General features: G+C 42.2%; 2 protein-coding genes across 4 annotated transcripts in view; one reads left to right on the forward strand and one right to left on the reverse strand.

Moving 5' to 3' along the window:
* PRSS54 (serine protease 54) lies at positions 1-12,440 on the forward strand. The gene is given in 6 exon segments (XM_010985756.3): positions 1-39; positions 41-89; positions 2,342-2,513; positions 7,591-7,849; positions 8,452-8,583; positions 11,889-12,440. Coding segments are annotated over 6 exon segments (1,200 nt in total). The 5' UTR covers positions 1-3.
* The window catches only part of CFAP263 (cilia and flagella associated protein 263), a 23,965-nt gene continuing 7,451 nt past the window's right edge, over positions 9,353-25,866 (reverse strand). Inside the window, exons 6-9 of one of the 3 annotated variants that reach the window (XM_064489109.1) lie at positions 24,937-25,092; positions 23,943-24,050; positions 13,979-14,134; positions 9,353-10,159 (exon numbers count right to left, since the gene is read on the reverse strand). In XM_064489109.1, coding sequence (XP_064345179.1) covers positions 10,124-10,159; positions 13,979-14,134; positions 23,943-24,050; positions 24,937-25,092 — 456 coding nt within the window. In that variant the 3' untranslated portion in view covers positions 9,353-10,123. Of the gene's footprint in view, positions 10,160-12,812; positions 12,979-13,978; positions 14,135-20,946; positions 22,217-23,942; positions 24,051-24,936; positions 25,093-25,866 lie in introns of those variants that run through there. The other 2 variants (XM_010985706.3, XM_031458353.2) reach the window with 2 other exon arrangements.

Here is a 25,866-nt window from a genome sequence, read left to right on the forward strand (position 1 = left end):
CCCATGGTGTCTGCCGCGGCTCTCTTTGGGGATGGCAGACATGAGAAGAATGCTCCTAGTGCTGCTCTGCGTCTCCCACGCTTCTGCCAGTGAGTGTGCGGCTTTTTTCTGTAACGACTTCAGCTGATCGTGTGACGTGGCAGGGGGAATCATCCTGGAAAAGGACAGGCTCCTTCATGTTCAGAGAGGGACTCTGGGCAGGTGACTCACAGTGCTCTGCTCTGGGAACCAGGCAAAGAAGTGGAACGTGGGGCGTGGATGTAGGAAACTGGCTTCAGCAGCCTGATGTCAGGGCTAATCCTCAGGTGAGAGTGTGGTTAGGAAAAGAAGCCTGAGGCTACCGAGAGGCCCCCTGGGCAGAGGGGGTTAGTGTGAGGCCTGCCTCCCCACTCACAACCCCTGCCCTGCTCTTCCTGGGGGCATTGTCAGGCATTGTCAGGCATTGTCAGGTTGGGAGCACGAGATGTGTCTTAAGCACTTGGGAACCAGCCCTTCCCTGTGTTCAGCATCATTGTTCCAGTGAAGCCCTTTATCCTTAAGCCTTCATCATTACCTCTAAACTGACCCCCAATTGCAGGGCTGAGCAGGGGTTCAGGGAGGTGCCTTTGAGGCTGCCCAGCCTCAGTCGGCAGAAGTGGCAGCCTTGGTCCCCTCCCCGACCTCCAGGTTGTCCGGGGATAAGAGTCCAGCCTGGACAGGGGCAGATGGAGGAGGGGTCCCTGACTAAAGCGGGTCCTGCCTCACCTCACTGCCACCCCAGCTGGCTCTGTCCTGTCTTCCTGGAATTAGATGGGAGACATGCGCGAGCTCCATGCGTGCCTCTCCCCCTCGTAAAAAGCCTCAGGCAAGTGACCCAGAGTGAGCATTTCATCTCTGTGTCAGATTTCCTCATTATATCTTGGCCTTTCAAGGGTTTTAGAAGGTCAGATGAACCAGCCAACTAGAGCTTTGGAAAAGCAAAAGTCATCACACACCTGTAGGTACTTGCTGGGGTAGGAAGACTCGGTGAGTGCCTTGTTCACCACAGACTGCCGAGGTCCCGTGAGAAGAACGGAATTCCTGTCTTTGGTGATGTGTACACATAGGACAATTCAGCCAGGGCTGGCAGGGGCAGGATACAATTTAAAACTTGAGTCATATTTAACTCTTATTTGAAACAAAGGCCAGACTGCAAAGAGACTGTCCAGTCAGAGGTGATCCACTTGAGGGCTCGGGGAGGCAAAGACCAAGCAGGCCTGGGCGGTTCCTCTGAGCACTGGGACAAGAAGCCGTCAGGGAGTGCTTGGCTGGCTGAACGCTTTTGTTGGTTCACCAGATAATTTCTTGAGCACCTATGACGTGCCGGGCACTGTGCTAGTCCCTAGGGATACAGGGGCAAGCAAACCAGACAGTGTGGTTGGTTGGGGGAGTGGCACGTGCCCACAGCCTGAGCGGGAAGAGTGAGGGCAAATATGAGGATGTGAAATGCCGCTGCAACGCAGACCGCGAGGGGTTGAGTGTGTGGAGTTTGGGTTCACCTGGACCGGCTCTACAGTCTACTAGCTGTGTAATGCGGACAAGGGCTTACCCACTCTGAAGTGCAATTTTCTTATCTGCAATCTGAGGATGACAATGTTCGCCTCTAGTTCTGCTGGAGGAATTGTATGAAGTAGTGGAAATCAGCAGTTCCCAAACTGTTTGGTCTCATGACCCCTTTATACACTTTAAAGTTATTGAGACCCCAAAAGGGTTTTTTCTTTTGGGGCTATATCTTTCCATATTTAGCATATTAGAAATTAAAATCAGGAAAAATTTAAAACAGAAAAATATCTGGGGTCACACATGCTATTGATCATCAGGGTGATGACATTATGTAGCCCCTGGAAAATTCCACTGTACTCCAGCAAGAGAGTGAGAGTGAAATAAGCAAACACTGTCTTAGTGTGCTTGTGAAAACAGTTTTAACCTTACAGACCCCAGAAAGGGTCCTGAGGACTCGCAAAGGTCCCAGACTATACCTTAAGAACCACTGATGGATATAAAAGGTTTCAGACACTGCCTCGTATTTGCTAAGTGCTAAGCGCTCAACAGATGAGAGTGATTATCGGTAGCCTAACATTACTTTTAGATCCAAAGATGCCACCAAGCGTCTTTTATGGGGAAGCGACCCACTAGGAAAAGAATGGGAGGTGGGGGTGGCGGTGGTGGTAGAGTTACTGGTGACTAGGATGGAGAGCCTGAAGGAGTGGGGAACCAGTGGGAGAGCGAGCGGGCCCTGAGGTCTGGTGCTGGCGGTGGTAGCCACGGGTCTCCAACTCCTTGCCCCAGCAGTGAGGCCCTTGCACCCCACCCCACCCTGCAGGTTGTGGCATCCAGAATATCAACATTGTGGAAACTTCCGAGGAGGGGCTGGTCAAAGACAAGGAGTTCCCGTGGGTAGTGTCTCTGCAGGATTCCCAGTACACCCACCTGGCTTTCGGTAGCATCCTCAGTGAGTTCTGGATCCTCAGCATTGCATCTGCCTTACAGAACAGGCCAGTACCCCTGCTTTTGGTCCTCACAGCCCACTGGGTCGGGGCGAGGGACTCTGTTTCCTACTCAGCTTGGGGAGGCCTGGAAGGTGGACTCCTGGTGACAGGGCAACAGGGCTTTTCATCAGCTCAGCTCAGTGAGTCTGGGGGTCTTAAAACCACCAGTCACCAATGTTGGCACAGTCTGTGTGTTCTCTGCGGTAAAGACAGCCAGCTGCACACCTGCAAAGTGAAATGATCATTTCTCCAACCTCTACAGGAAGGATATTCGGTCCCATTTTTCTACAATCACAAAAGCACCGACTCTTGATACTAGAGGTCCCCTATTGCTCTCTACCTCTTGTTAAGCCCTTACCTTAAAACACTTACCTCGGGCCTTAACAGTGTGACTGCCACAAATATAGGCACGTAGAGAAAAGACTTAATGGAAATACGCACTTGAAGAGTGCCTGTGTCTGGATGCTCAGAATGCACATGATTTCTGTTCTCTTCTTTGAACTTCTCTGTATTCTCCAACTTTTTCACAACTAAATGGGCATTCTTCTAAACTAGGGGAAAAAACCCAATACATGCTATTAAAGGGATAACTTTTGGTAAAACATCTCACTTTCTGACTCCATGGTTTAACTTCTGGGTATCAACATTAAGGAAGTAATTTCAATCACTGGAAAAGTTTTATACACAAAGTTGTTCATAGGATGATTAACTAGACACAAAACCCTTGAAATGTAATGTCTGATTATCATGGATAAATAAATTATGATATAGTTACTCTTTTTTATATAGTTTATCATATGTTATGTATGATATATAGTGTATAAATATTACATATAATTATATATAGATCTATCTATATGACACATGCTATATATTATAGCATATATAAGCTATATATGATATACTATATATACTTTATATATTATATATATATATATACACATATAGAGTATGGGGGGAGAGTATAATTACTATAATTGGCTAAAAACATTACAGTATAAACCCCTGGTGGAATATTGTGCAGCTGCTGAATTTTTTAACACATGATTTATTTTTTAATTAAAATTTTAAATTAAAAATAATGCATTTAAATGAAAATACATCTAATACCATGATGTTTACGGGGAAACCAAAGGGTGTATAATGAGAAGCAGCTCCTCCCCTCCCCTGCCCTTCACTCACCATTTCCCTTCCTTGAGCCACTTCCGTCACCAGTTTCTTGGGGATTCTTCCTGAAACACTCAGTGCACTCATGGATAGCTATATACCTATAGGTCTTTCTATATTGACTCATATCTATTGATTGAGAGAGAATTTTCTTTCCCTCCTGTATTAATCTGTTGGGGCTGCCACAACAAAATACCACAGACAGAGTGGCTTAGACAATAGAAATTTATTTCTCACCATTCTGGAGGCTGGAAGTCCAAGATCAAGGCGTCAGCAGGGCTGGTTTCTCCTGAGGACTCTTGCCTTGACTTGCAGATTGCCGCCTTTTCTGTGTCCTTCCATGGCCTTTCCTCTGTGTGCACACAGTCTTGCTGTCTCTTCTTATAAGGACACCAGTCCTATTGGACTAGGGCCCCACCCCACAAACTCAATCAATCCTAACTTCCTCCTGAAAGCCCCTATCTTCCAACTCATTCACACTGGGGGTTAGGGCTTCACCAGTGAATCTGGGGGGACACAACTCATCCATAACACACCCCAACTGGTAGCACACCATAGACATTATACCACTCAGCTTTTTTCACTCTGTCGTGAATGCTGGGTGATCTTTTCTTATCCATACAGAGAAGGATACATTATTTTCGTCCACTACCTGCCCAGTATCCCATGATGGTTGTACCATAATTACATAATCCTCTAATAATGGAAATTTAAGTTGCTTCCAGTCTGTCACTAGTAGCAAAAAATGGTACAGTGTATGTACTTGTACATAGGTTATTTCACACACGTGCAAGTATGTTGTAGCACAAACAACCCAAGAGCGGAAATGCTGGACTGAATCTTGATAGTTATTGCCAACCAGCCCTCCAGAGAAGTTCTACTTTCTATGTAGTGTTTTCATTACTGCTATTTTCTGTCTAGTCTGCTGTTTGGGTTTTGATTTCCTTTTTGACTCTGGGTTTTATTAAGGACTGTTTTAAAATATCCAGGTGGTAGGGTGTTTTGTTTTGTTTTCTAACATGATTTAGAGTTATACCGCATGGTGATCTATTAGGGAATTCGCTGAGGTTGTCTTTGTGGTCTACTATGTGGTCCATGTGAATATTTTCCACAGGTAAATTAAAAAGCTCATTCTCCACCCTGGGTGTACAATTTAATATATAAAACTGGGGGCAAGGAGTCCACTTGATCTGTCCTAGGCTGACTGAGACAAATTACAAGCTTCTGGCTTCTTGTTCCCCTGTTTCCTGGAATTCTTACTCTGTGAACACTGTGTCACGTGCTGCAGATATTTACAACTAAGGTCTTCACAGTAGACTGAATTCCTTACCACCATTAGAAGCCCTTCCTTGTCTTACTCCAAGTTTTTCTGCTCTGAATTCATGTTCAGAATGAAACTCTTGCTTTTTGTTTTTATTTTAGGTTATGCTTTCTGTTTTCATTGCTTCGTGTTTTTCTTTTCATATATGGCCTTTGTTTTGTATGTCTCTTCTGACAAATTTGGAAAGTTTGAATTTTTGTTCTGGTGTCCCTCTTAAAGTTATCATTTCATGGAAGACACTTAAATCTTTTGTTCCTCTCTGATAGTCCTCTCTAGACTCTACTGTGGCTGGTGCCAGAAATCCTGTCTCTTCACCCTTCCCTCCTTCTCCATGACTACCCAATTTTAATAGGTTATTTATGTACTTTAATGTTTACTTTGATTCACATACATATTTGCACACCTTTGTTATTTCATGTATCAGCTGTAAACAAATAATACATTGGGACTTCTATAAAAGATGAGAAAATTGGTGTTTATACCTACCTCCACTTTCTTTTCAGTTTTAGTTACACCATTTGATTATTGCCAGGGTTTACATTATTACTCCAACCTATAACTTTAAAAGTTTTTCTTTTGTTTTAATTTTAGACTCAAGTTATAATGAATTCCACACTCTGACAGTCCCTTTGCTTGATTTTCTCCATTCAACACTAGAATTTGGCTAAAATTTGTCTTCAAGTAGTTTCTTAAAGGGCTCTCAAGCACCATATTTCCTTGGATTTTACATATTCAGAAATGTTGTACTGCCCTTAGATCTGAATGACCACTTAAGTATAGAATTCCTGGATCATACCTGCCTCTGTTTGAGAGCTTAATAGGCATTCTACGTCCCTCACCTCCCGGCTTCTGGTATTAAATCTTGCTGTGGAGAAGTCTGAGGCCACTTTGATTTTTCCCTCTGTAGCTGGATGGCCACACACCCTAGTACGCCTGGGAGGGGCCTGGTTTACACCTATTATCCTAACATCCTATTGTTAGTATTCCCTTTCACTCTCTTAAGTTCCCTGGGTTAGACAATAAATTAGAGGCCAAACTTGCCTTGACTTAATCTGGTTTTGTGTGGATCCCCAAGGCTTCCTTCTTTGTCACTGAAGTCTGGCAACTCACTAGCTATGCTGAGTTGCTCCCATTTGCTCCTCCAGATCTACTCTCTACTCTTTTCTACTCTGTTGGGTCCCAGGAGGTACACCAAAGGGTGCTCTTGCCTTCTTGGTTCCAGTTGGCTTTGGCCAAGGGGAGCACTGGCTAGAGATCAGAGGGAGTGGAGAAGTGAGGTCAGGGCCCTCATTCCCCTGACAGGTACTGCAGACAGGCTGCCTCCTCCAGCCAAGTGACCCACTCCCTGCAGCTCTGTCTGACCGCTCCCTCCCCCCGGCACCCTGTTGTTGCCTCAGCAGGAAGCTGCATACATCACCTGGAACCCAGCATTCTGCACTGTCCTTATGATTTCCCTACATCCTGCAAGACCTTTGTAAAGAGTCCCTTTATTAAACTTTCCTCAATTTACCTTATTGAGTATGTCATTTGTTTCCTGCTGGGAGCTGACAAGGGTATGTCTCAGCATTGATCATTCTGTACTGATTTTTCCCCAGGATATGGAGTACCCTTCCACACTATAGATTCAAGTCTTATTTCTGGAAAGCTTTTTTAAATTAGATCTTGAAATTATTTTTTTGTTTTTTTATTTTGGATACCTTCCTCATGGTCTGCTGACTCTCCATTGACTGCCATATTTGTCATCTTCCTCTCTAGCCTTTAAAAATCTTTGTTAATGTCCATTTCATTTTAGTCAGTCTTCTCAGCCTACCTTCTGTGTACCTCACTGTGTTTTCTGTGGTCTCTACTCTCCTTTATGCTGCTTCCAATTTGGCTTTCACTCTAGCCATGGTTTTATTTCTTCAAAGACTTTTCAGTTCTTTGCTGAGAAGCGTGTTTGAACAGCTTCATCTGACTCTGCAGCACGAGGTATCATCTGTAACCCCCTGTATTCTGGGTGTCCTTCCCTCTGCCGTCAGCCCTTCCTCTGTTCTGAGGTTTGGATTCTCTAGTGTCTCTTAGTTTTATGGTGTTTTCATTTGTTTCTCATTATTATGGTTCCTCGGGTGATTCCCAAGAGGAGAAAGGGAAAACAGTCAATTGAACTCCATCATTATTAAAATCGGAATTTCTCTGAAGTGTATTTGCAGAGTAAATAATATGGAAAGATTCTTGAGTTAAAATGTTAAGTGCAAAAGTCAAGAATCAAGATTACATCTTGGGTGTGACTACAACTATGTAAAAACAAACAAACAAACAAAAAACAAATAAATAAGCATAGAAAAAAGATAATCAGCCATAACATAACAGATTATCTACAGGGGTGGGACATATGATAGTCAGACGGAAGAATCCTCAAGATCCTATGGGCGTAAGCCTAGGGGTTCAGAAAAGATTTCCTGGGGACTAGGTCCAAAAGGGTCAGTAAAAATTAGCCCAGGGAAGATGAGTTGGATGAGTGTTTCAGGCCAAAAAAAAATAGTAAATATGAAACCAGGGAAGTGTGAAGCTTCCTTGGTGCCTTGGCTTCTTAAGATTCCTTTGCTGTCTCTCCAGGAAGAACGATGTCACTATAGTTGGTATAGCTAAGATGGATGCAAAACTGATTCCTCACGAAGAATATCCAGTCAACACCATCATCATCCATGAGGAATTTGATAATGAAACAATGAAGAATAACTTAGCCCTCCTGAAGACAGACACGGCAATGCATTTCAACGACCTGGTCCGGCCCATCTGCTTCCTTGGCAGGAAGCTGCATATGTTGCCAGCCTTGCAGAACTGCTGGGTGGCAGGATGGAATCCCACATCTGCAGTTAATGCTTTCCTTCTCCTAGAGGAGGCTGTGTGTGTGGTAGCAGTGGGTCTGGCTGGGATGCACCATTCCAGGGCTTAGCTCAATAATTCAGATGGCCTGAGGTTCTAGAGTTGGGCTGAAACCCTCACCTAATCAGTCAAGATTCCCAACACTTGCCCTTCCTGTGGCCATTCTTACATTTGGTCCTTTTCCTTCTATTCCTACACTAAAACTGGAAGTACATGGGCAGTGGGCAGCCTGAAATGAGTGCAAGGTTACAGAGGGGCCAGGGGTCATTATTCCCTGAACCAGAGCTGACTCTCCTCTTGTCTGAACCATCCTTGTTTTCTTTTATTCTTGGGAAATAAACAAGGAGATGCATTCATCCTCTGTAGCTGTAGAGGAAGGGTGAACATGGTCTCTGCCTATTTTCATATTCAAGGTCAAAGCAAAGGTACTTTTCAGTAAAAACTCAGACACAGGCTCTGATGTCTATGAGGAAAAGAGGTTTAACAGAATATTTCCTACTCACTGCCATCTGGTTATGTGAGTTGTAGTTGAGCTGACTTGGGGGATGTCTTCTTGTTAATAATTCTTGGGCTCTCTCTTGCATGGTCCAGACAGGAAATCACATGACAGTGAGTATCCTGAGGAAAATCTCCGTGAAAGACATCGAACTGTGTCCCTTAAACAAAATCCAGAAAACAGGATGTGGCAATCATGTGGAGCAGGAAACTGACTCTGTCTGCTTGGTAAGAACACAGTGGAGTAGAAGCAACATGCTGAGAGTAAGCAGTGGTCACCTCTCGGGGACCCTCGGGACTCCCCCTTGCTGGACGGTGAGCTCCGTGAGGGGAGGGACTGTCACCTGGGATTCATGCATGTCTCTGGGGTGAAGGGCACTTGGCAGGTGGCAAGTGCCCAATAACAGCCTGCTGAATGCACACTGAAGTGTGACATGATTAAGCATGGCTAAGTCACATGTTTTTTCAGTAGCTAAAAGTTTGAAAGTGTGAGTCCAAACTACACATGCAGACATGCTTTGAGCACACCTACAGTGCAGGGTCGCTGTATTTGGCTTCTTTGGAAGGCAGACTGGTGCTATTGCTCATCAGTTATTGTTTTTCATTTTTTCCCTGTAAGAAGTCCTGCCCTCTACCCGGATGAGGGCTGTACAGACGTGGCTGTCCTACTGCCTCAGGAAAATGTCTACGATTCACAAACACTTGTTCAGGCCCCCTCGTATCCCTGTCTGGAGAAAGTGTGCCTTATCAGGGTTACACAGTTAAAAAAATGTAAAAGATGAGAACCCAGGTCTGCCAGATTTCCAGGCAGTTTCCTTCCTCTACCCTAAAATTGTCTAAGATGCTGATCAACCACTTTCTTCTAAGAACCTTCAGAATTCCCTGATGGGGAATTTTTTTTCCCCCAGAGAATCTAGGGAGTTTTTTAGAGAAAGGGGAAAAATATATATGTAGACATTTTTTTTAAAGTCCTTTTATTGTGAAGGACTGCCTTTCATTGGGCAGTAAGTTTGCCCTTCCAAAGTTGGTTCAGCATTTATTGAGTGGCTACTAGTGGAGGACTGTAACAACTTCTTAAACTAGACAATGTGTTAAAATACAGTAGAAGATGTAGCTATTTAACAAAATCCTGCCATCAGCCACTCCATCAGTCTACTGCCACACTTCATCAAATCGAAGATGCTGAGTTGTAGAATGTACTATTATTTTATGTAACACCAAGAAAGAAAAAATGCTGCCACTTAAACTCTGAAATCAACCGATTAAAAGACACACCCCATTTCAAAGATGTTAATTTTTTAAGAGCATCATAGATTCAGCGGAATATAGTAAGCTGTTTAAACTCTAAATGATCACCTCTTTAAACTACCCACAAAGCTCAGATTGGTTTTTAACTCTAGCACACCTGTAGACAGTTCTTTGTTTTTGAACAGAATTGTGCTTGGAAACCGTCTCAGACAAACGAATAGTGACTTGTCTATCTAGGATACTTCCTAGGAAATGTGTTCTAGTGTCCAGAAGTCTTCAAAGCCACACTTCTCACATGTAGAATAAACCACCCAGGCTCAGTGACTGCCCTAATGGGTCCCCAGAACCCAACAAAAGCAGAATCACTCTGAACTCACCACCCTCCTTTTCCCCCACAACTGTTAGGCCCTTGGCTGAACGTCAAGGCTGAGGATCATGCAAGGAAAGGGCCCCTCTCTGCCACGGCTGCTCCCCCGGGAAGATGAGGTGGGGCTGCTCCAGAGAAGCTGCTCCTGGTACTTTATGTTCTTGTTGCTTGAGCTTCAGAAGTCTCAGCCTGACAGGTTACGGGAAAGAGAAAAAGCAGTGTCTTCTACACCTGGATGGAACGGCAACTGGCAAAACTACACGATAGCTGGGGATGTCCACTGCACAATCATTTGTCAAACTATTTGTCCTGCATTCTTTTTCTTCCTCAAGCTGTAAAAGCACAATTAAAACAAACTGGGAGTGGGACTGGTGAACGGAGAGGAGAGCACACCATTCTTGGCCAGAGAGCCTCTGTGCCTCAGGCAGACAGCATGGGGTGCAGACAAGAGCCTGCTCACCAGTCCTCAGATGACCAGCCAGAGCCCAGGGATGAAATCCCACCCTCGGCTGTTTGACAGCGTGGGGTGAAAAGAGTAGAATGTGAAAAACTGAAAAATCAAGAGTTCCACACAAAGCATTCCCTTCTATCTAATGAAAGGCACAGCATGTCATCCTCGTGGGTATGGCTGTGGGACCCCCAGGGAATTACAGTAGCCCTACAGAGCGTGCCTCCCGATGGCCCTGCTGGCAGTCACTCCCTTCTTCTCCTATTTGCCTGCATTTCTGTTCTGGTGTTGGTTCCTCAGAAAAAGGGAGGTTTAGTGAAAGAGGCTGCGTGTGTGTAGAAACCCAAGAAAGATTGAACAGCCAGGCCTGGGAATGGGCAGGGGCCGAGGTGGCCACCATTTTGCCTCTCTGCTTCCTGTGGTCGAGTCTGTTCAGATTGTTTCCCATTGTCAACTGCAACCCCACTCCCTCCATGCCTTGGTCCAAACAGCGAGAGCAAAGTATGATTGCCCAGCCCTTCTAGTCAGGAAGGTCACACAGGTCGAAGGTGGCTGGCCAGCCCTTGGGGACCAAGGTGGACCACAGGCTGGGGGACAGGTATTCCTTTAAGAGGAGGTCTGGGGGGCACGACAGGTAAGGTGAAGTATACCAAGTAAACATCTGATTACTTTTCTCATATTTCTCAGCTTTTCACATAAAAATGATGGCCTTTTCTAGACACCAGGGTGGTAGCAGCTACTTGTTTACTGAGTGCATCTTGTATGTCTGCCAGTGTTATAGGTACTGTGTCCCCGCTTTAGCTCAGAGAGACTTGAGTAACCTGCCAGGGTCACATGGTCTAGTCAAGGCTGTGCTAGGTTGTGCCAGGCTTCTATCCACACACCTGAAGGGAGGTTAAGGTCTGTGTGGCAGAACTCCTGAGGCCCAGAGGACTACTCCTGAGGGAGCCTGTGCAGGGGCTGGGGAGCAGGTGCACTGACAGGCCGCTGCCGGGGTGGAGAAGCTGTGAACCCAGCCCTGCGCATGCTCCTTGGGAAGACTGACTCTGACCCAAGCAGGACTGGGGGTGTGGAGGAGCAGGTTAAAGGAAGGATGGAGACAAAATATGAGAAGGGAAAATGGGAGCATTCCAGGCCAGAAAGGAATGAAATATCAACATCTGAGGAATGAGAAACCAAAAAGAGGGAGGATTTATTTGAAGTACTTAAGAGGGGCAAGAAAATGAAATGGGAACTAGGAAGCTACAGGCAAACTGCAGGAGCCTAGTTTGTATAATAAAGGAAAAGTCATCTTGTTGGAATTTGTGGTGGTGATGACCTAGATTAAAAATAGTATCCCATGATTTACCCAATTTCCAGTGAGGACTAGTGTAAAACATTTTTAGAACATAAAGTAAATTGCACAAGGATATACTTAAACAAAGAAAACAAGTTTTCCTAAGATCTGAAGCCTTCTGTCCTTTGTCACAGGGGGACCCAGGAAACCCAATGATGTGCCAGCTGAAGGAACTGAATCTATGGATGCTGAAAGGAATCCTGTCCCATGGCAGTGAGCAATGCCCCGGCCTGTTCCTGTACATCAATGTAGAAGACTACAGTGACTGGATCACGTCTAAGACCAAGAGGACCAGCCCTCCCCTGTCGCCCTTCCGCCACTGGGAGAACCTGATTCCCTTCCCCGGCTACTCATCCCGAGCCGCCGTGACACAGAAAACACATCCTGGGCTGGGCCAGGTTGGATGGTCCCGAGTACACCTCCAAGGACAAAAAAGGGCCACCATGCATTCATGGCTAGTAAATGGCACTCAAGCGAGCCTAGACTTCAGGGAAAGGGGGCCAACGGAGTTGGGCACGTCTTCTGAGATGGCCGTACAACCCGTGTTCTATGACTACTACGGTGGGGGAACTGGGGAGGTGGGGGAGAGCGAGTCTACTTCAGGTCAGAACAGGTTACATCAACCCCAAGAAATTATCTTGTTTTTCTTTGTGCTTGCTTTCTTTTGTAATGGTATCTTAGTCTAGGAGCTAACCCTCCAAACTAAAGAGTAAGCTCAGAACGCTGAGTGCCAGGTATTCACCATGCTGTTTTGGTGTCTGTGACAGTTGCACAGCTGGGCTGCCACAGACAGGCCCACGGCACAGACTGGGCGGGCTACCCCTCCTCCACCCCGACCCTCTGTCCCACTCCCACATGTGGGAAGGTCACTTTCATGTGTGCTTGTGAACTAAACGTGGGCTAACAAGTGTCAAACCATTAGAGTGCCCTGTGGTTTTTTCAGTGTTACTGGTTCCTGAGGCCAGACTGTGAAAATATTCCCCAGGGGCTGATGTAGCCTGGGAGGTGACTGGCAGCCTGGCTGGAGAGTTGGGGGCACCAGCCAGCACAGGGGACAGTGAGAGAACCCTGAGACTAGAAAGGATCTGATTACTTTAATGGATCACATTTTGGTTGGCAGCCATGGCCTCCCTCTGGCTGTTTCTCAGGGGGGCAAATTGCCTGCAACTGCTCACTGGTTGTTTTCATTTTATTCCAAGCCTTTCGGTAGCCTTTTAAGGACATCTGCAGAAAGGAAAAAGGGGGAGGGGGAGAATGTCATTTGGGACAAAAGGACTGTCACTATTCCACCCACATCCAGCCCTGTGATGGTGCAGATGGCCTCATGTGTGGGGCCTTCAGCATGCGTGCGGCAGACATGGGCCACCTAGGGGTGTCTGAAAGATTCTTCTAAAGAACTTGTTTCTGTTCCATGAAGTGCGAAGTTGCAGGTTCCTGCTGTGATTCTCTGCTCCTTCTCAACTCCAGATCTGATGGGCCCAAGTTTGGATCCTAATTTACTCCCTACCGCCAAGTGACCACAGGAAAGGCAAGAGAAAGCACCATGGAAAAAGCAACTCAGGTCTAGATGTGAGAATGCCATGCCTCCCAAGTAACCTGACTGGGGTTTAAGTTACTCTAAGGATGTCTTAAAGTGCCCTCAGTGTGCAACCTGGCCTGTGGCAGTCTCAGTCCTTTTTTTTTTTCCTTTTTGACACCACCATATTGTTTGCACATTTCCCTTTTCTCCTACCCAGCTCACAAGGGGCAAAGGTGCTTCTGTGCACACGGTCCCACATGAAAAGGCTGCAGGGTCAGCCAACAACGAAAAGACCTGTGACAACTGTGTAAATGCATGGAATCAGGTTCTGAGTGATATTAAAAATCCATTAATATCTCACTTTTTAAAAACCTGTCTTCTCCGTGTATAAGTAGCAATCACTAAATTATCGATGGTGCAGGGAAGGACTCAGACGCTTCCTGAATTCATTAAGAAAACAAGCAACTAAAAACACACTATTACTACAGAGTCTCTTCCTGATAACCTGAAAAGATCCTGTCCCTGACAAGAAAAAGGAGCTTTAAAATAAAAAAAAGCCATCTCTCATTGGTATGAGTTGAAGCAAGAGCTGAGATATCTCACATCTGTCCAAACACCTGTACTGTCAACTCAAAAAAACAAAATCCTCAATACAAACGTGAGGGGTGTAAGACACTGCTAGTCTTGGGACTCCCTGGGGCTCACCTCTGCAATCTCCACTTTCCTCTCCCACGTCCTGATGGTCTTCTCCAGGTCCCCATTCCGGATCTTCTCCCGGACGTACATCATCACCTGTGGTGCTCGGAACTCCGTCAGCTGCTTCCGGAGCTGTTTGTTCAGAGCCATGGCTTTGGCTAGATCCTGGGAGGGGAAGGACCAATTAAACCCGGGTCTCCCTGGCAGTTCCAGCCTCCTGAGACTTACTGACCCTGGCATCTCTCCCCGGTTTCAATGTAGTTCTAAAAATAACATTTACATTTTCAAAGGAGTGCGTGGAATCACAAGATTTTGATTCTTTACAGATCGTGACGTTTTTATCCAGTTCAGAAACACAAAGTGCAGTCTGAAACAGTCTTTTTTCCCTTCCTTTCTTCCTTCTTCCACTTCATTCCTTTATTAAGGAATATGCTTTACCTTTTTTTTTTAATGGAAGTATAGTGAGTTACAGTGTGTCAATCTCTGGTGTACAGCAAGGACTATGCTTTACTTTCGATTGCTCAGGGGTTTTTGTGTTGGAAAAGTTATGTATTTAAGTACTCTTTGATTTGTTCAATCTCATTTTCCTGTCTTTTTTTTTTTTTGCAAAATATATGTAACATAAAATTTCCCATTTTAACCATTTTTAAGTGCACAGTTCGTGGCATTCAGTACATTCACATTGTTGTACAACCGTCATCAACCATCCTTCTCCAGAACTTTTTCAGCTTCCCCAATGGAACCTCTATACCCATTAAACACAAACTTCCTACAACCCCCTCCCCAAAGGCCCTGGCAACCACCATTCTACTTTCTGTGTCTATGAATTTGACTACTCTATCTCATATCAGTGGAATCATATAATATCTGTCCTTTTGTGACTGGTTAATTTGACTTAGATAACTGTCTTCAGGGTTTATCCATGTTGTAGCATATCAAAATTTCCTTCCTTTTTAAGGATGAATAACATTCTATTATATGTATATATACCCATTTTGAGTATCCATTCATCTGTCAATGGATACCTGGGTTGCTTCTACATTTTTAGCTATTGTAAATAATGTTGCTACAATCATGAGTGTACAAATACCTGTTCAAGTTCATGCTTTCAATTATTTTTGGTCTGTACCCAGAAGACGACTTACTGGATCACATGGTTATTCAATTTTTTGAGGAATCTTTAAATTTTATTTTTTTAATTATCATGCAGTAAAATTAACTAGTCTTTTTCTTTTGAGTGGATTTTTGAATTAGCAAAGTCCTTTTAATTTTTAACAATTGTTTTGAACAGGCAATACATTGAATTCAAATGGTATAAAAAGAACAGTCACAAGCTCCTGTCCCACCCACACAAGTCCCCTTCCAAGAAGCATACACTATTTTTAGGTTTCATGCATCCTTCTAGAAATCTACATCCATACAAACGTATATGTTTACCTTTTTTGACCCAAAGAGTAACCAATTCTACTCACTTTTATTCACCCAACTTTTTTTCCCACTCAAAAAAATCTTGGAGATTCTTCTGTATCAGCACATAAAGAATTTACTCATTCTATTTAACAGCTGTGTACTTTTCCATTGTGTGGACATACCATTATTTAAAAGTCCCCATAAATGGTCACTTAACTTCTAAGTCTCTTGCTATTACAACAAACAGTGCTGTGAGTACTGATCTTCTGGGTATATGTGTGGTAAACATGCAAGTATATCAGTAGGGTAAACTACTGAAAGTGAAATTGCCTATTCTAAGGCAGTGGTTCTCAACTAGGACTATTTTGCTGCCAGGAAACATCTGGCAATGCTGGAGTCTCTTTTGTTTGTCATAACTAGGGGTGTGCTACTGGCATCTAATAGATTGAGGTCAGGGATGCTACTAAACACCCTACAATGCACAGGACAGCCTCCCACAACAAAGAATTATCTGCCCAAAATGTCAGCAGTGTCTAGGCTGAGAAACTCTACCCTAAGCATATGTGACTGTGTGGCAAATGGTGCTAACTTGTCTTCCATAGCGATCAAGCCAATTTTATTTCTGCAACAATGTTTGAGGCTGTCTATTTTCCTCCATTCTCTCAACATAGTCTTACCAACTTTTTCATCTTTGTCAGTCTAAGAGAGGGAAAGAGGTATCTCATTATAGCTTTATTTTGTGTTCCTCATATGTAAAGAAGAGCATTTTTCATATGTTGAAAATTTTTTTTTGCTTTTCTGTAAACTGTTTAAATTCTTGGCCCATTTGCCCCCTATTTTTTGTTAGATTTTTCTTATTAATTTATAAAACTTATTTATGTTTTAAGAAAATAAGCTCCTGTGATACTAGATACAACATTTTCCCAGTTATCTTTTGACTTTGCTTATGATGGTTTTTGTCATGCAGGAAAAAAATTATTTTTATATAGCTGACTTTGATTTCATGGTTTATGGGTTTCACATTATAAAAGTCCTCCTCATACCAATATAATAAAAATGCTCCCACTATATAAATCTAGGACTTTAATGGTTTTATTATTTATGTTTAAGTCTCTGATACACCTGGATTAATTTCACTGTATTATATAGCTCCAAATTTACATTTTCCTACTTGGCTACCCAGTCATTGCAAATCATTTATGGAATAGTCTGTTGTCTCTCAATGCAATGCCACCTTTATCATAAACTAAATATGTCAATAACAAAACTATCAGATACTTGATCATATACGTATCATATATAATCTGCATCATATGTTCATATACATATCATATATCATCTGTATCAAAAGTTCATCATATGGCTTACACATATTTCTTTGATTGTCTAGTTTATTCATGGGCTTGTTTTAAATACTGTAACTTCATAACACATTTCAGTATCTGGTAGGGCTAGGCCCCTTCTTTACTTATTAAGAATTTTGTGGATATTCTCATTTATTTTTCCAAAAGAATTTTTGAGTCAATTAATTTAAGTCCTTTAAAAAAATCTCCTTGTTATTTTAACTGGAATACTACTAATTCACAGATCAACTTAAACAAAACTAACATCTTCATGATGTTGAGTCTTCCTAACCTAGTATTGTCATTTAATTCCTTGCTTCACAAAGTACAGTCAATGGCATTGAGAACCAGGTAAAAATGCAAACTCTCAAGCCACCCCAGACCTATCCAAACAGAATCTGCATTTTAACAAGATCCCCAGGTGATTGGTTTTCACTGCCTGGTTTGACAAGTGCTGTTTTAATACACTTTGAAGCAACCCAATGAAAAATTTTTTTATTAACTTTTTTTCAGAATGCAATAAAAATTTGTCAAGAAGTGTTCAGTGCATATCTACTATCTGTCTAGCATGATCTACAACTGCAGGGAGACCTAAAAGTGTATCCAGAATCATCAGTGGGCCCTCTTATGAAGATAATGATTAAAGAATACCTAAGATAAAATATAAGAAAGTAGCAAGAACCAAAGCATTAAAAAAATGAATACTAGCTATGAGAGATATTCTGAGGAGACCAGTGACAGCAATCCCTACCCAGCATCCCACTTGTAGAGAAGAGTGAAACTACAGGAAAGGCAGCCACTGTTTCCACTCCCAGATCCAGTGCAATGGTGCAGAAATTTTGCCCAAGAGGAGAGGCTATAAAATAGAGAGCTCTGGAATACTGCCTAAGAAGATGGACTTTATCTGGAACAGAGTGTGGGAGTTCATGCCTAAGGACTTTGTGGAAAACAATGGAGATCTTTAGGGTGTGCAATTAAGATGACACTCATAGTTCCATATTAGTAGCAACAAGCAAGATGGTAGGTCAGCTACATGTTTAACCAGAGAAAGAGACAATTAAGAAGAGTCTTATGGGATTGGAGCAAGCCTCAATGACTGGCAATACTTTGCCCCTGTGAAAGGGCCTGACTTTAATTACATCAGGGTGTGCAGCAATTAACATCTCAAGATGTTGCTGAAAGCGATAGAGTGATCAGCTAGCAATTAATGGAGGCTAATAGCTGGGTCTGATACCAATAGAGGTAGATCAGCCACAAGTTTAGCTGAAAGATTGAGTCAAAGAGAACTCAGCTGAACCACCATCTTCTGGTTGTCAGGGAGATGGTATCCATGATGAAGGCTGTACCATCCAGGGAGCCACATCAGGAGCCACTAAGAGCAGGAGAAACAGACTTTACTGAATCTACAATGAAGGAGGCAAGAATATACAATGGAGAAAAAAAACCAGTCTCTTCAATAAGTGGTGCTGAGAAAACTGGACAGCTAAATGTAAAAGAATGAAATTAGAACACTCTCTAACACTGTAAAATAAATTCAAGTGGATTAAAGACCTAAATGTTAGATGGATACCAGAAAACTCATAGAGGAAAACATAAACACTCTTTGACATAAATTGTAGTAATTTTTTTTTTGATTCATCTCCTCGAGTAATGGAAATAAAGCAAAAATGAAACAAATGGGACTTAATTAAACTTAAAAGCTTTTACACAGCAAAGAAAAACAAAAAGACAACCTATAGAATGGGAGAAAATATTTGCAAATGATGTGACTGACATGGGCTTAATTTCCAAAATATAGAAACAGCTCATACAGCTTAATATCCAAAAAAACAAACAACTCCCAATCAAAAAGTAGGCAGAAGACCTAAATAGGCATTTCTCCAAAGAAGACATACAGATGGCCAACAGGCACATGAAATGATGCTCAAAATCATTAATAGAGAAATGCAAATCAAAGCTACAATGAGGTATCACCTCACACCAGTCAGAATGGTCATCATTAAAATCTACAAATAATAAATGCTGGGAGGATGTGGAGAAAAGGGAACCCTCCTACACTGTTGATGGGAAGGTAAACTGGTGCAGCCACTATGGAGAACAGTTTGGAGATTCCTTAAAAAACTAAAAATAGACTTACCATATGATCCAGCAATCCCACTTCAGGGTATATATCCAGATAAAACTATAACTCAAAAAGATACATGTACCCCAATGTTCATAGCAGCACTATTTACAATAGCCAAGACATGGAAGTGACCTAAAAGTCCATCCACAGATGAATGGATAAAGAAGATGTGGTGTATATATACTATGGAATATTACTCAGCCATAAAAAAGAATGAAATAATGCCATCTGCAGCAACATGGATGGACCAGAGGTTATCATACTAAGTAAAGAAAGTCAGAGAAAGACAAACACCGTATGATATCACTTATATGGGGAATCTAAAAAAAATGATACAAATGAATTTATTTACAAACCAGAAGTAGACTCACAGACATAGAAAACAAATTATGCTTACCAAAGGGAAAAGGAGGGGAGGGATAAATTAGGAGTTTGGGATTAACATATATACACTACTATATATAAAACAGATAAACAATAAGGACCTACTATATAGCTCAGGGAACTATATTCAATATTTTGTAATAACCTATAATGGTAAAGAATCTGAAATATATATATATATCTGAGTCACTTTTCTGTACACCTGAAACTAGCACAACATTGTAAATTAAAAAAAATTTTTAATTCATAGAAGGGATCAAAACAGAAGAAATAATCAGTAAACTTGAAGGTAAACTGATGAGATCATGCAATATGAAAAACACAGAGGAAAAAGAAAGAAAAGTCTCAGAGAAATGTGGAATACCCCTAAGTGCACCAACACGAAAACATCCTACACATGATGAAAAATATTAAGCTATACATAAATAAACTTCAACAAACTCCAACTAGGATTAGGGCAAAGAAATCCACACCCAGATACATCATACCCAAAATTCTGACTGACAAGGCAAAGAGAAAATTTTGAAAGCAGCAAGAGAAAATAATTCATCACATATGAAGGAAGCCAAATAAGATTAACAACTGACTTCTCATAAGAAACAAAATGGAGGCCAGAAGGCAGTGGCATGATATATTCTAAGTGCTCAAAGGAAAACAAAAAAAATCAACCAAGAATCTTACATCCAGCAAAACTATCTTTAAAAAATGAAAAGAAAGCAATGAGCACACTCAGATCTTGGTTTCCAGTATTAATCTCAAATAAAAGGACCCAGGACGCCTGGAAGAAATGGCTGATTCTAGGACTGGGCAGGAAATATACAAGAAGAGCCTGGAACATATTCTAGTTCCAGAAAAGAAAGAGGTGCTCAAAACACACACACACACACACACACACACACACACACACACACACACACACACCCCTGAACCCATGAAAATGGGGATATGTCAACGGAACACAGAGGCAACTGAAAGAGCTCCCAATGACCAAACTGGAACAATGGGAGCAACAAAATAAATAGTGTTAGGTTATAACCCAACACATAAAATTAACATTCATGAGTTGATACAGATACAAATAAATAATTTAAAAAATAAACAAATAGGGGAGAATTGACAAATCTCTCATACAGAAGAATTCCAAAACCTTATAACTCCCTACTTGTTAATTGTGGGCTGCACACAGGAACTTCCTTCCAAAGAGTAAGTCTGAAAAATGGTAAAATAACAGTGGAGAAACCTGTGGAACACTCTCTCAGCCAGGTGAGCAAGGTTAACATCGACAGTGAAAAGTGATGTTGACAGGAAGCTCCCCGATAGAATGTGATGAAAATGGCACTTTACTTCTGGAGTCTTCCTCCCAAAACCATGTGACCCCATGTAATCACGGAAAAAAAAATTAAACAAATCCTAATTGAGGAACATTCTACAAAATAACTGACCGGCACTCTACAAAACTGTCAAGGTCTCAACAACAAAGTCTGAGAAGCTGTCACAGCCAAGAGGAACCTAAGGAGACATGACACTAAATGTGTTACCCTGAATGGGGTCCTGGAAAAGAAAAAAAATTAGGTTAAAAACTAAAGATATATGAATAAAATACATTATGTTACATTTGAATAATAATGTATCAATACAGGTTCATTAATTTTAATAAATGTATTCTACTAATGTAAGCAGCTAATAATAGGGGAAATTGGGTATGAGGTATTGGGGAGCTGTCTGTACTAGCTTCGCAATTTTCCTGTAAATCTAAAACAGTTCTAAAATTTAAAGTTTATTTTTTAAAAATGAAGGAAAAATAAAGACATTCTCAGATAAACAAAAACTAAGAGAATTTATTGCTAGCAGACCTGTCTTACAAGAAATTCTTCTGGCTGAAAACACGTGACAGCAGACAGTAACTTGAATCTGATAAAACAAATAGCACAAGTGAAGGTGCTTATGTAGGTAGTTATAAAAGACAGTATAAATGCATATTTTCCTTCCCTTAACTGACTTAAAAAGCAATTTCATAAAACAATATGTATATTATTTTATATTGGACCTATAACATATAAAAATGTAACATATTTGACAATAACAGCACAAAGGAGGCAAGCTGAAATGAAGCTATATTTGAGTAAGAAAATAACACTAGATGGTAACTCAAATTCACAAAAGAAATGGGGAGAACCACACAAATAGTAAATAGGAAGCTTAATTTAACAAATGTTATGAACATACTGCATCTTCTTTCTTCTTTCAGTTTTTGGATCCCTTTCCTCACACCATTTAACACCATTTACAAAGTTAACTCACAATGAATCATAAATTTAAAACCTATAAAACTCTTAAAAGAAGACATAGGAGTAAATCTTCATGATATTGAGTTAGGTAGTGGTTTCTTAGCTATAAAACCAACAGCACAAGCGCAAAAGAAAAAACAGATAAACTGGACTCCATCAAAATGAAAACTTTTGTGCTGCAAAAATACCATCAAGAGAGTGAAAAGAAAACCCAAAGAACGAGAGAAAATATTTGCAAGTCATATACCTGATAAGGGATCTGAATCCAGAATATATAAAAAATTCTTAAAACTCAATGATAAAAAGACAAATAAGGGGGGGTATAGCTCAAGTGGTAGAGAGCACACGAGTTCAATCCCCAGTGTCTCTGTTAAAAAATAAATAAATAAACAAACTAATTACCTCCCCCTTGAAAAGGATAAATAACTCAACTAAAAATTGGACAAAGGCTTTGAATAGATATTTCTCCCCAAAAAGACAGATAAGTGGCCAATAAGCATATGAAAAGATGTTCAATGTCATTAATCATTAAGGAAATTCAAAGTAAAGCCACAATAATACCACTTCATACCCACTAGGACAGCATTTAAAAAAATCTAAAAATAACAAGTGCTGGTGAAGATGTACAGAAACTGGAACCCTCACACAATTGGAATGTAAAATGGTGCAGCCACTTTGCAAACCAGTTCGGCAGCTTCTGTAAATGTTAAACACAGAGGTACCACATACATAAGCCACAATGTCCAAGAGGAAAGAATACATAAACCATTCACACAAAAATTTGTATGTGAATGTTCATAGCAGCACTATTCATAACAGCCAAAAAATGAAAACAACTCAAATATCCATCAAACTGATGAATGGATAAACAAAATATGATATATCCATATTAGGAAATATTACTCAGCCATAAAAAAGAAACAAGTGCCCACACATGCTACAACATGAATCTTAAAAAATATTAAAGTTAAAGGACCATATTGTATGATCCCTTTTATACGAAAGGCTGAGAAAAGGCAAATCCACAGAGACAGAAAGCTGATTAGTAGTCATCTATGGCTGGAGGGTGGGGGTGAGGTGAGGTGAAATGTAGGATTTCAAATAGGTACAAGGTTTCTTTCTGGGGTGGTGAAAATGTTCTGAAATTATTGTGCTGATTCAACTCTGTGAATATACTATACATCATTAAAATGTACTCTTTAAATGGGTGAATATGATATATGAATCATCCCAACAGAGCTGTTTTTAAAAACTTAAGAAAATGATAATATACTAAGCAGTGAATGCCAGGCATTTAAAAATTGATTTCATGTCTTACTTGTAATCTAATAAATATCAAGCCAAACAAATAAGTACCCCAGGAATCCTGCATGGAGAGAGCACACAGACTTTTGCTTCAACTTTGTCACTGTACTGAGACCAACTTTTTTGCAGAGGGCACTTGTTCCCCATCAAGGGTACACTGCCACGGCAAAACTGAGTCAGATGCAGTAATCCCATGGCTTTTGGGCCATTGTAGGGAGGTCTGGGCCACACCCGCTGCCGGGGACACTTCAGGTTCATTCAAGACAACGACACTAATAACTGAACTCATGGTTTCAGAGGCTGATGAAGCATCATCCTATCTGATCACCACGGCAAGGGCTGTGATGTCCTTGTCACAGATGTGGGGTTCTGTCTAGTTCAAAGGCTTGTTCAAGGCTAGAGACTGGCAACACGAAACCTGATGCCAGGCTTTCTGACTACAGTCCAGGACTCATTTTCCCCCAACCTCCCCCCAAAGTCCCCTCTGAGTCATCTCCTAGGTACATTTAATTTGCGGAAATTCAACTCAACGTGTTCAGCAAAATAACGGGCGCGCTACATCCCCATGTGGATGCAGCGAGCTCAGATGCCACTACACATGTTTTCACATGGTGACCACAGGCCCTGGAGCAGGCTCAGGACAGAGGTCACAGGTCTGCCAGCCGAGCATCTGCTATACCGACTGAGAGTTATATGCTTAAAGAGCTTTCTCTCCTTTACACAGAACGCTATAATTTGGCATGTGTTCTTTTTTTCATATCAGTTAGTTACATTATTACCTGCATTATACATTTTCTGTGAGGTTGTAGACACAACACTTTGAATTTGGTACCTTATGGGTCACTTAAGGAATTCTCAAGGGTTATTTGGACTCTAAGTGATTTCTAGATGATTTCATGACTTTTGACTCCAGATTCTGAGTAGTAAAATGCAACACCATGGAATGTGAGTCTCCAGGTGCCACCTTCTCCTTTGATGGCCAGAGCTATTTTGATTTTTATGATCTAGGCTTTTCTAGGCAAAAACCAAGGTGGCCTAGATAGTGGTGGATGCTGACTCGAGCCCTTGTAGATAGAAGGAGAAAAACACCAGAAACAGCATGTTTTACCCTCTCCTACCTCCTCCACTTGTTGGGTTTCTTTTTCAATTTTTTTGAGTAACTCATTTCTCAGCAAGAACTCCTTGTCCAGATTGATGGACATTTCCATTGCTCGGTGTAGCTTGCTCTGAAATGGAACAATACAGCAAGTTTTGAGCAAAGATGCTGCTCAGAACAACAGAAAGGATAGACAGACAGCTCTTTATTAAGTAAGAGAATAGCAGGACTGTCCAGGAATGTGGGCCTGCCCTTGTCACTGCTGCCTAGATTTTCAAAATCCTGGTGCCTATGTGGCAGGGGAGGAGAGGACCCTGGTCACCTGCAAAGTAGCCAGACACACCGGGACCCAAATCCCAACCTACCACTTATCAAGAGAAACTCTGGGAAAGTCCCAGAACCTCTCTCACAAGCCAGCGGGCAGGAAACCTGGGTCCCAGTGAGCTGACCACTGCATCAGATAGTTGCTAGCAGGGTGACCAGACAGTCTGGTCTGCTGGGGACAGACCATGTTCATGCCTATAGTCCCTGCTTAATTATTAATAGTGACTCTCTCCAAAAGGGTTCTGTGTGGATGTGGAATTATTTAGTAGTTTTCTGATTTATAGCTAAGATGATTTCCTTTGCAGGGTTTTAAGCACATTACACACTTAAATTAAGCGGGGCCCTAAATGTGGTTAGTTTTCAAAACTCATTGTGCATAAAAATTCTCTGGGAAGTTTAAAAAAAAAAGATACATGGCCCTCACCACTAATTCAGTTGGTCAGGGTTGGACTAAAGTGCCTATCTTTAAAAAAAGAAAAAGCTCCTCGAGTGGTTCTAATGCACAGCCAGGGTGTGGGGACATTTCGACTGTTTCAGAAGATGTGGCTTTGTCAGGAGAAATCAGAAAGCAACAGGAGAGTAAAGGACATCTAAGCTGTCAGTGAAACCACGGTAGTGTACTGGAAGCTCACTGTGGCCGGAAAGGTGGGCACGGGAAGCCTTGGGGACTTGGGCATTGGTGCAGATCTTACTTTGTATGCATTCAGGATCTGCAGGGTGTTTCCGGATGCCAGCTTCAGTTGGATCAGTTCTTGATTCCTTGCTTCAATCATCTCTAAAAACAGAGCATTCTCAATCTTCAGCTGCTGAAAATCAACATCGTGGAGGGCCTCGCCCACCTCCTCCTTCTATAGGTCAAAAAAAAAAGAAAGAAATGACTTGAGGTTGTGACTTCTGAATGCACGGCTCACACCTTGCAATTCTGGGTGAGATTCTGGAAGCCAGTTATCATTCAGTCATTCATCAAACGTGGACTGGGGACCTGCTTGGTGCCAGGCATGGTACTAGGCACTAGTGATAGAGATTTGAGTAAATACGATGCTCCCTTGCCTCAAGGAGCACATACTCAATGACAGTTCACAGACAGGTCACAGCATGCTGCAGTGGGACACACGGGGCAGAGGGTGAACAGAAGCCCCTCAGCCAGGCCAGGGGAGAATGGAAGGCTGGGTCAGGGGAGGCTTCCCCCAGGAGGTAGTGCCTAAACAGGGCTGTGAAGAAAGCAGGCCATTTAAAAGTTGTTTTTAACCTGGAAAAACCAGGACAAGCAGCCCATACATTCCCTTCCTTTGATCACTTGACATTTCTGCACCACAGGTATATTACCGCATTCCTGCCCCACTAGGTCTATGCCATCTTATATTTGTGGTAGGCAAGCGCCAAACTTGGGACTGTTCCCCACCCCTACACACTACTCACCTCCTAGGAAGCATCTTCCTCCCTTTGCTCCAAAACAACACAACAATTTCCTTCAGCCCTAATTTGACTCATCCTCCAGCTCAAATGTTCCCGACCCACCTTCAACACCAGAGGGTAATCCCTCCCTCCGCTCAGCCCCTGGAAGCTGGACCTTCAGGTCCTTGTTGCTATGCCTTGGTATAGCAGTTACGTATCCATGCCTT

The sequence above is a fragment of the Camelus dromedarius genome, chromosome 9 (assembly GCF_036321535.1).
Source record: "Camelus dromedarius isolate mCamDro1 chromosome 9, mCamDro1.pat, whole genome shotgun sequence".
Classification (NCBI taxonomy): Eukaryota; Metazoa; Chordata; class Mammalia; order Artiodactyla; family Camelidae; genus Camelus; species Camelus dromedarius.